Source organism: Maylandia zebra, linkage group LG15, assembly GCF_041146795.1.
Source record: "Maylandia zebra isolate NMK-2024a linkage group LG15, Mzebra_GT3a, whole genome shotgun sequence".
Lineage (NCBI taxonomy): Eukaryota > Metazoa > Chordata > Actinopteri > Cichliformes > Cichlidae > Maylandia > Maylandia zebra.
Window position 1 is genome coordinate 42544567 of NC_135181.1, and position 11797 is coordinate 42556363.

The 11797-nt window shown below is 40.7% G+C and overlaps 1 protein-coding gene across 1 annotated transcript; it reads right to left on the bottom strand.

The window, feature by feature from the left end:
* Nucleotides 1-5364: 5364 nt before the first annotated feature.
* LOC101472266 (spastin-like) lies at nucleotides 5365-6301 on the bottom strand. Its single transcript, XM_076873616.1, has 2 exons — nucleotides 6282-6301; nucleotides 5365-6181 (listed from the first exon to the last, which is right to left on the bottom strand). Exons 1-2 carry the CDS (start codon nucleotides 6299-6301, stop codon nucleotides 5365-5367), a joined length of 837 nt encoding a protein of 278 aa, XP_076729731.1.
* Between the last annotated feature and the right edge of the window lie 5496 nt (nucleotides 6302-11797).

The window sequence follows — 11797 nt, forward strand, 5'->3', positions numbered from 1 at the left end:
TTATTTGAACACCCTGAACCAGAAATTGCCCAAACAATGCAAGAAATTAGTCTCCTGAATTCTTTTTCTTCTTTGTCCTTAGCGGGCGCCCGGCGGCGGTGGTTGCCGCACAACCATTACGCTGCTATAGGTGCTGCAGGTTCTCTTGCTTGACCAACGCTTTTTGATCTAAGGCGATGGTTCTTGCCTTCTCGAGGTCAAGTCGACGGGTCCTCAAATCATCCTCGATTTGTTTCATCCATGTCTTCTTTGGTGCATTTTGCTGCACATTAGATCGGTGATAAATTGATCGGTCGAGGCTTGGACTCCGCGGCGGCCCTCAAATGCCTTGCGCATCACATCGATAACGATGTTGAACAACAGAGGTGACACCACATCACCCTGCCGGACCCCGGTCATGATGGGGAATTCTTCGGACATTTAGTCACGAATACGTACCAAGGCCTGCTGAATAGTGGCTCTTAGAGCCGGCTCTTTGACGTGAACGACGCGAGCCGGCTCCTTATTGCGAGCCGTGGGTTTTTTTTTTCCTTTCTCTCACCCTCTCTCTCGCACTTTTTTCCCGCTTCACTCAGCACACCAGCCTTGTGCTTTGCGCTGGGAAGAGGGGGGAGGGACGGTAGTTACACTCAGTAGCACAGGAACAGAGCCAGAGGGAGAGAAAGAGAGCCAGGGACAACAAAGTCACATTAGAAAGGTATAGTAATCATCCACAACTATTTTCGGTTGCAGATGATAAAGGATTCAGAAAGTTTATTCATGCAGGTCCATATGACAGAGAATATGCATGTTCTTTTATATAAATAATAATTAATAAGTAATTTATATTTAATTGTGTTGTGGTTTGCAGTGTTTTGTGTTGTTTCACTTTAAATTTGTAAAAGAAAAAAGCTGAAAATTTAAAAGTTGAAATCTGAATAGTTGATTTTTGTATTATATGATTTATTTATTACATTTTATGTGGAGTGAATAAATAAAAGTATATTTACGGTGGCCCCTACAGAGAAAGCACATACAAACGTCAAAACACGTACGAACCCTGAAGCATGTACAAACTCCAAAACACGTAAAAACTCCAAAACACGTAAAATTACGTACAAACTCCAAAACACGTGAAAACTCAGAAGCACATAAAAACTCAAAACACGTACAAAAGACAACAGAAGTGCTCCAGGATGCTAGGGGCAGTGTTGAACTTTTGTTACCTAGTGGCTACACAAGCCAGCAAGTACCAACAACCGGATTTGGTGTGTGGTAGTAAGAGGTCAATGAACATTTTTTTTATTTTTTATTATTTGACTATACATGAATGGTTGTGTATAAATACACAAACAGTACACATATGCTTTTATTTAAAGTGGGATCCCGTGGATGGGGTTAATAAGATGGGGGTGAGGAGAGGTAAAGAGGAGCAGGGAAAGGTTAGGTTTAGGGTCCAAATCCCACCCTGCACAGGGTCTACTGAGGTTAGGTTTAGGGCCCATTCCAGAGATAGGGGAGTACTCAGTCCAATTAGGTATTAGAGTGGTTAGGTTTAGAGCCGAAATTGAGGGTTAGGTGTGAGTAAGAAACAGGCCACCAGCAAGCTGGTAGCCTGGCGTGCACGGGCCATCGATGGGGCCGGGTGGTGGTGTCCCTGCTCTGGTTCAAAAAATTACCCATTTCTAGGGTCTAGTGCACTTCATTAGGCCTTCGCGACGTTTCGGCGTAGTTTCGCGTTCTTCAGGTTGGCCCAGTGTGTTTCTGTCTGTTTGTGTTCTGTTCTGCCTCTCTTGGCTTTTATACTTTTAGTTGACTCCTCCTTCTTTTAGGTTTTCTATTTGTGTTTTTCAAATACTTGTTTGTCTTCGTTGCTTTCTCTGTTTCTCTTATTTTTTCTTCGTTTCTTACTTGTTTTACTTCGTTGCTTTCTCTGTTTCTCTTGTTTGTCTCTTTGTCTTATTTGTTTTTCTTTCTTTATATTTCTCTTTGTTTTCATGGCACCCCCTGCTTGGTTTGACATCCCGTCCTTTGTTGTTTATGTTTCTTATCTTTCTTTCTGTTTGTTGACTTTCTTGTCTTTTCTGTTTTTCATTGTTTTTCCTAGGGACCCCCCTGGTTAGGGTTAGAATTTGAGAAAGGACTGGGGCCCCAGCAATGCTGGAAAGCCACAAGTGCACGGTCCTTCGCTGGTGCTGCCTTCCGTAGCGGACTTCTTGCCACTCGTCAGCCATGACGGGTGGTTTTTAATTATTTTTTAATTTGTAAATGTCTTTTAATGTAGATGAAATGTAAAAAAATGAATTGTTTTTTCAACTAAAAGTGAAACCCAAAAGGGGCTCAAAACAACTAAAAGAGAGCCCAAAAGGCTTAAAAATCCCTTAAAATAAAAACTGTCTGTTCGGCTGTTTCTTTTACATTTCTACTAAAAATTTAAAAAAAAAATAACTAAACAAGGTTTGTTTTTAACCAAAAAAGAAAACATCCAAAAGGGGCTCAAACAACTAAAAGAGAACACAAAGGCTTAAAAAAATCCCTAAATACAAAAAAAAAACGTGTTTTCCGGTTCAAAAAAATTAAAACGTGTCTCCCTCAGGCCTGTGAGGCACGAAAGAAAACAAAATCAACAAAAATCCAAGCGCTCAAAACAATGGCTGGCTGCTGGAGATGTGCACTGTTCGGTCATCGAAAGCAGAATGAGCTCTCTCTCCTACCTGCGCTCCTTTTATATTCTCCGGTCTGTAATGCGTTTTATACAGTTCTTTTTTTTTATTAATGTTGTTTCAGTGTCCCTGTCTTCTTATAAAATTAGGGTTTGACTCTGTATGTGTTCATCTATTTGTACTATGATGAATTATATGAATTGAAAAAAAATTATTTCATTATATTATTTACATTTATTTATTTATTAGTGTTAATGCTTATTTAATATTTGAGTATATAAATTAATATTTATTCCTTGACGTTATCATAATGAATTTACTGTTATTAGTGTAACCCTTTTACATGAGATTAATATATTTTAACATTTGTACTTTATAAAATTAATTAAGGAAAAAATATACCTTTTTAAAGAAGTCAAACTTAGAATTAGGGTTAGACATCAAGCCAATTTGGGTTATTAGGGGAAAGGTTAGGGTTAGGGAAAAGGATCATGGGTGGGGTTAGGGTAAGGGAAAGGGTTGGGGTTAGGGAAAGGTAGTGGGAGGAGATAGGAGGTAAAGGTGAAAAGGGGGAGGGGTTAGGGTTAGGAAAAGGACCCGGGTTGAGGATAAAGGGTTAGGATGATACAAAATTGGACCAGACTAGGGTAAATTCCAAATAGGGTTGGACAAACAATTTGGGATCCGGAGTTGGGTCAAAATAGAAACTGAATCAATTTTGCATATTTAAGCCAGATGGTTCTTTGGTACCTAACAAAAAAATTCCAATACTTTTCCTTCTTTTTACGTTCCCAATCCGTCCACTTCACATTTCTTTGCAAGCCAGCCATTCTCATCGCTTCTTCACCATGAATTGAAAAATGTTTAACCAAAGGAGTTTCTGTTGCCTTCTTGTTCTTCACATTGTATCGATGTTGCATCATACGTGTGGACAATGTATTCTTGGTTTCTCCAACATATTGAACACCACATTTTGAACAAAAAATGACGTATACACAATTCTTCGAGTTGGTGCTGAAACCTTGCTCAACTCGAAACACTTTTTTCTCAACACTCTTGATGAACTTAAGTCTAACAAATTGGGATTCCAACACCTGTGGTTTCCGCAAAGTTAAAGATGGTAATCTAGCTTTAACCAAAAAATCCCGCAAGTTTTTATTCCGTCTATAGGCTGTGATAACCTTAGACGAAGGAACAAATTGCTGTATATCTGGAACCGTGTCAAAATTCGTTTTAAACTTCCCATTTAAAACCTTGGAAATACTCGAATAGGTTGTAATCAGTGGAATCAAATTCCGATCATCCAATGTTTTAGATTCCTTAAAGGTCTTGCATTCCCTAAGAAAGGACCTAGGGTAACCTCTGTTCCTCAAGGCCCTAAAAAGAGCCCTTACTGCTTCAAAAAACTCCACTCGTCTCGTGCAAATCCGATCGAACTGTAAAAGCTGTGCTTTCACAATTCCTCTAAAACAGTGTGTCGGATGGAAACTTTTCTTGTGGAGTAGTGCGTGCGTATCAGTTGTTTTAAAATGCACTTTAATATCTAACTTAAGTGTCTTTAAGAAATCCGGTCCTTTAAACACCGTGGTATCTAGGAAATCAATCTAGTTTTCCTCAAATTCCTTCTTCAAAGTAATTGATGGATCGTGTGTGTTGAGAATTTCCACAAAATTATCAAATTCCTCACGTGATTCCGTCCAGATACCCCAAATGTCATCTAAGTATCTGAGATAACATTTTGGTTTCGTCCCACATTTGGCTAATACTTCTTTCTCCCAATTGGCCAGGGTTAGGGTTAGGGGGTTAGGGGGTAATAGCCAGTAGTCGACCGAATAAAATGGAATAACTTGAAAAGTAAGTGTCGTAGAGGGATGAAAGTGGTGTCTACGGGGTTTTTTGGGGTCCTCCGGACACCCTGGTGAAGACCCCATGTCGATAGCACCAACGGTTCTGGACTTGGTTGAAATCGGTTAAAATTTGACCGAATAAAAAGTTCAAAGTTGCAGATAGGAGTGTCTGATCGGGCTAATTCCACCACCACTGTACTCAGCAGGCCCTGCTGGGTCGTTAGACACCCGACATGGCGTTAGGGTTAGGGGGAGCTGGGGTTAGGGTTAGGTTTTGTGTAAGAGCAGGCCACCAGCAAGCTGGTAGCCTGAGATGCACGGGCCATCGATGTGGCCGGGTGGTGGTGTCCCTGCCCCTTTTTTATATACCGTGGCTTAGGGCGATCGTGGCTCAAGAGTTGGGAGTTCGCCTTGTAATCGGAAGGTTGCCGGTTCGAGCCCCGGCTTGGACAGTCTCGGTCGTTGTGTCCTTGGGCAAGACACTTCACCCGTTGCCTACTGGTGGTGGTCAGAGGGCCCGGTGGCGCCAGTGTCCGGCAGCCTCGCCTCTGTCAGTGCGCCCCAGGGTGGCTGTGGCTACAATGTAGCTTGCCATCACCAGTGTGTGAATGGGTGGATGACTGGTTGTGTAAAGTGCTTTGGGGTCCTTAGGGACTAGTAAAGCGCTATACAAATACAGGCCATATAGGCAGGAAGGATGACAATTTCTTTATTTAATTTGTTTAATTTATTACTTAGAATAACAATTTAGAAAAATATACTTAATTGCTCGATGTTTAATTACTTGATGAGACTCAGAAGATAAATACCACTTTCCTTTCCTTTTTTTTTTTAATGAATGCATTTATTGAAGAAGGACCACCAAAATCTTTGTTCTATTTGGTGTACATATTAAGAGTTGCTGGACTAACAGTTGGTTTGATTTGCTTCAGAGAATCCTCAAATTCTTTCATCTTAATGTTGCGCACCTCAGCAGCAGCTATAATACGGACTTGGTCTGGTCCCAACTCTCTTATTGGGCCAAGTGCAGCATCTCTGGGTAATGCTGTCAAATTGCTCCCTGAATATCCTGCAGTCACTTTTGCAAGACAGGACAGTTCGTTTTGGCTCAGTGGACTCCCGTGCTTTCCCAAAAGATTTTTCAGCAGCGTAAATCTTGTCTTCTCATCGGGTAAGGTCACATATACTCTTTTTGCAAAGCGCCTTAATATTGCTTCATCGAGCTCCTGGGGCCTGTTAGTTGCTCCAATTACAAGTACCCTGTCATCCCTTCCTGACTGCAACCCGTCAAACTCAATGAGGAACTCGGTTTTTAAATGGCGAGAGGCGTCATGCTCCCCCTCCCTCCTTTCATAGAGCAAGCTGTCCACTTCATCGATGAAGATTACTGAGGGCTGTAACTCTCTTGCAACCGCAAAGAGTGCTCGTACGAGCTTCTCGCCTTCTCCCACATATTTGGAGGTCAAACTAGCAGCACTGATGTTGAAGAATGTTGCATTAGACTCTGCAGCAACTGCTTTGGCGAGCATGGTCTTCCCATTTCCTGGTGGGCCAAATAAAAGCAAGCCACGTGCAGGAGCTCTCAGACCAGTAAAGAGATCAGGTCTTAAGGCAGGAAGGATGACAATTTCTTGAAGTGCTTGCTTTGCCAGATCCTGCCCTGCGATGTCATCAAATGACACAGTCGCTCCACTGCAGTGAACAGAAGAAATATTTTAAATGTGCAAAACTTTTTTTTTTTTTAAATTTCACCCAGGGAAAAATGTCTTGTTGATTGTGATGCTTCTGATACCTTTCTACAATTTCATTCATAACTAGAAAGGGCATTTTCTTAAGAAACTGCAGTGTGAATGCTTGAATCTGAATGTATGCACTGAAATGAATTAATTGCTGAATGTTAAGTTAAAAATTCTGAATGAGCTGGAAAATACAGAATTTTTAACCTGAAAACAAAAGTGCAGAACTTTTGAAAGTTGATGTTCACACAGAAGAAGTTGGAAAAAAGCTAAACATGTTTAAAATGTAAATAATAGAAAGATGAGTAATGACAAAAGAAAATTTAGAGTCAGAAAACATCTGAATGAATACTAAAAGTTCATATTCTTCTAATTGAAATGAACTTAAAAGATGAACAAACATTCTGGAGAAAATACAAACTTGTGTACTGTATAGAGATTTGTGAGTAAATTCAAATGAAAGCCTAAGGTGGTGACACAGTTTAACACATGCAAATAATCAAATAAACAGTCCTTTTTGTGAACATGGATAAATAAGTATCAATAGTTTACAGCATTGTTCAGCCATGCCACTAAATGCTTTTTTACACATTGTTTTAACCTGGGCTCAGACACAAAGTCCCAAATTTAGTTAGTCCCTGACTTTGAGTTGTGGTTATGACTAATTATTATACACAAGGCTTTATCTATCTGAACTCTAAGGACACAAATATAAAAAAACTATACTTACCAGCTGATACCCCACACTACACACTAGGTGTGTCAGCAGAGGTGGGACCAAGTCATTGTTTTGCAAGTCTCAAGTAAGTCTCAAGTCTTTATCCTCAAGTCAAGTCTCAAGTAATGTCAGGCAAGTCAGAGTCAAGTCTCAAGTCATTGGTGTAAAAGTCCGAGTAAAGTCACAAGTCTGAAATTTTGAATTTCAAGTCCTTTCGAGTCTTAAAAAAAAGAAAAAATGAAAAAAGAATGTTGCTGTTATGCTAAATGTAAATATTAGACCATGTAATTTTTAAATCTGTGTTTTTCTCAACACATGACAAAATAGTGAACTTAGAAAATATACACAAATTGTGAAATTGCACCTCTTTAAAATGCAGCTCAATTAAACCTAGCTCCTAGAATAATTTTCACCGGCAGTTCTGAGATAAGCTGCATGTTATTCTTGGATGCGGTTGTAGGACCGGCTTTAAAATCGCATGACAAAAATATCATACATATTTAAAAAAAACTGCATCACCTACGTAGCCTGGACAACATTTGCTAGTTAGATGAAGTCAGCTATCTCATTGTAGCATATTTATATGCATATTTATAATCATACGGTTCTTGGAGTGAGTGCATACACTCATGAAGTTTAGTAACTTCCGGTCACTGCAACAAGCCCAGGTACAGTTTACCGCCGGATGGGTACAGGACCGTGAAATGCACCGTGTAGAAAGTAAAGACCATCGTACCTATCATAAGTTTACCAGTCTCACAAATTGTCTTCATAAATACACATTCGTTAACCGTTTATTAATAGGACCTTTGAGCTCAAGGGTAATTAATTAGTAGTGGAAATAATTTCTGGTAGCATTACAGAAATGTAGCAGTGACAATAATACTGTATGCTGTAATCGCACTGGGCAATTAGTGATACAAAACAACTGTTTTATCCTGTGAATAAAAGTATATGTTTTTGTCAATGTACCATAATAACAGAAGCGAAACGCAATATTGTGTCAGGACAATTCACTATTTATGCACAATAAACAAAGGAGCATAGCGCGAGAATTTCTGTTCAGCGCCAGACTTGCTTGTAACCTATATCACCAATTATGTTAAGAAAAATGACGCATTAACTACAACAGAAGACTGACCTTTGTGGGAATGCTTGGAGCAGACTAACCTGTGAGCTGGAGTGTTCTGGGACGTTATATTTGGTCTTTGAATGGCTGCAATCCAGGCCACCCGTCGCCTCTTTGTTACTTCGGAAACATGGCTCGAACAATTTACAGTGGGGCAAAAAAGTATTTAGTCAGCCACCGATTGTGCAAGTTCCCCCACCTAAAATGATGACAGAGGTCAGTAATTTGCACCAGAGGTACACTGCAACTGTGAGAGACAGAATGTGAAAAAAAAATCCATGAATCCACATGGTAGGATTTGTAAAGAATTTATTCGTAAATCAGGGTGGAAAATAAGTATTTGGTCAATAACAAAAATACAACTCAATACTTTGTAACATAACCTTGGTTGGCAATAACAGAGGTCAAACGTTTACTATAGGTCTTTACCAGGTTTGCACACACAGTAGCTGGTATTTTGGCCCATTCCTCCATGCAGATCTTCTCGAGAGCAGTGATGTTTTGGGGCTGTCGCCGAGCAACACGGACTTTCAACTCCCGCCACAGATTTTCTATGGGGTTGAGGTCTGGAGACTGGCTAGGCCACTCCAGGACTTTCAAATGCTTCTTACGGAACCACTCCTTTGTTGCCCGGGCGGTGTGTTTTGGATCATTGTCATGTTGGAAGACCCAGCCTCGTTTCATCTTCAAAGTTCTCACTGATGGAAGGAGGTTTTGGCTCAAAATCTCACGATACATGGCCCCATTCATTCTGTCCTTAACATGGATCAGTCGTCCTGTCCCCTTGGCAGAAAAACAGCCCCATAGCATGATGTTTCCACCCCCATGCTTCACAGTAGGTATGGTGTTCTTGGGATGCAACTCAGTATTCTTCTTCCTCCAAACACGACGAGTTGAGTTTATACCAAAAAGTTCTACTTTGGTTTCATCTGACCACATGACATTCTCCCAATCCTCTGCTGTATCATCCATGTGCTCTCTGGCAAACTTCAGACGGGCCTGGACATGCACTGGCTTCAGCAGCGGAACACGTCTGGCACTGCGGGATTTGATTCCCTGCCGTTGTAGTGTGTTACTGATGGTGACCTTTGTTACTTTGGTCCCAGCTCTCTGCAGGTCATTCACCAGGTCCCCCCGTGTGGTTCTGGGATCTTTGCTCACCGTTCTCATGATCATTTTGACCCCACGGGATGAGATCTTGCGTGGAGCCCCAGATCGAGGGAGATTATCAGTGGTCTTGTATGTCTTCCATTTTCTGATGATTGCTCCCACAGTTGATTTTTTCACACCAAGCTGCTTGCCTATTGTAGATTCACTCTTCCCAGTCTGGTGCAGGTCTACAATACTTTTCCTGGTGTCCTTCGAAAGCTCTTTGGTCTTGGCCATGGCGGAGTTTGGAGTTTGACTGTTTGAGGCTGTGGACAGGTGTCTTTTATACAGATGATGAGTTCAAACAGGTGCCATTCATACAGGTAACAAGTGGGGGACAGAAAAGCTTCTTACAGAAGACGTTACAGGTCTGTGAGAGCCAGAGATTTTCCTTGTTTGAGGTGACCAAATACTTATTTTCCACCCTAATTTACGAATAAATTCTTTACAAATCCTACCATGTGAATTCATGGATTTCACATTCTGTCTCTCACAGTTGAAGTGTACCTCTGGTGCAAATTACTGACCTCTGTCATCATTTTAAGTGGGGGAACTTGCACAATCGGTGGCTGACTAAATACTTTTTTGCCCCACTGTATCTTCAACGACGTAATCCGATAACAACCGATCTCTTTACCCGTCGGCTTCCCGTGGCTGTCATGCGACCGGTTATTGCAGTTAATAATACAACAGCTTCTTGACATTTTTGTGTTTCTTTTTATCGCTGTGTGACTGATTTCAATTGAAAGCCTGCGTGCGCTAGTACCTCTTGCCACGAGTTCCCAGAATTCTTTGCGGTTTTACCCCTGAATGACGTCACATTTTCAATCTCTAAATAATATGCATGTTAAATTTTAGATTTGGGGTGAAATATCAAGTCTTTTCAAGTAAACCGGTTCAAGTCCAATTCAAGTCCCAGGTCATTGGTGTAAAAGTCCAAGTCAAGTCACAAGTCTTAGAACATTTTTTCAAGTCAAGTCTAAAGTCATAAAATTAATGACTCGAGTCCAAGTCATGTGACTCGAGTCCACACCTCTGTGTGCGGGCAGGCGGAGAGGAGGATCCAAACGCAGGACTCAGACACTAACTTGAAACTTAAAAACCTCAGCTTTATTGCTGGTACGAAAACAAAACATGAAGTGAACAAGGAATATGGAGAACCGAAACACACAGGCATAATCTGATGGTACGACGCGACACCGAGCATGGGAAAACACAGGGCTTATATACACAGGGTAGTAACGGGGGAATCGGCAACAGGAGGGAGACACAGCTGGGAGAGATCAGGGCTAACGAGACATGGGGAACAAAGCTGCACACACTAACATAAGACAAAGACTTTCACAATAAAACAGGAAACATGAATCACAACTCAGAGACATGGACTCAACACAGAGACAGAAAATGACACATGGAACTGAACTATACATGAAACCACAATTCCTAAAACATGGATAATAGAAACATGAAACTCTAATAATAATAATAATAATCCCCACAACCACAAGAGAACAAGAAAACAATCCATGATGCAAAATAAAACCAAAACATAATAAACTCAAAATACTGGGTCCAACGGACCCAGAACCGTGACAAGGTGTGCCATGTGACCTGAAACCTTGGTACAAAATCATCATAATCATTCTGTTAACACTGTTTTTTAACACTGTTTGTGTTGCTGTTCAGCAGTTTAAAATGTTTTAGATTGGATTACATGGAATGAATTTGAATTTTCTTGGGGGTTTTGTGTGTGTTTCGTTCTCAGCAGATTTTGAATTCCAGTTACCACATTTCTGGTCATATGACATCTTGAGTGCCCACTTAAAAAAATCCCCACAGTTAATTCAACATTAAAACAAAATAAAAATATGTTAAATAAATAAAGGTTTGCTCTGTGATGAAATATTAAATAAGCATACATTGTACAGAGCACTAACAATGAAAACAATCCTTTAGCCTGTTGATCAGAGAGAGGCAGTCATTATGTCCATTTAAAACCTGTAATCACAGAGCACAACGTTTCTGTGAAACTATGAAGTCCCATATGATCCTCATCATGTCCAGTGACTTCAGAGTGGATCCTCCCTGTCATCCGGCCAGTGTTTGATGTGTGGCAAGCAGTACAGAAGCAGGATAGCTGAGGACTTTAAAAGAAGAGCAGAAAACGGGAACATATATAGTTGTAAATGTAAATATCAGTGATACTTGTCTTGTCAAAGGGAATAAAATAATGAAAATGTCAACTTACACACTCATTTAGGGAGGATCTTGACACTGCACAGAGGCACAATCAGTCTGACAATGATGGTGATCTCCAGGGATGTTTTCCTGCAGCAACATTCCTGCCAACTGGCCATATGATCCAGAGTAGTTGGTTTGTAATGAACAGAAAGGTGTATATGTTAGGTAGTGTGCACTCAGAGCTGGTCCTAAGAAACAAACACATCCTGTAATAAACTGAATACCTGTAGTAGTGCTGCTGCAAATATAAAGCCCTTCTATCATGTGTGGTTTCAAAGAAGGTGTTTTGGAGGCTCAGTCACAGAAACTGTGCAGTCTGTTCAGTCCTGAGTGTC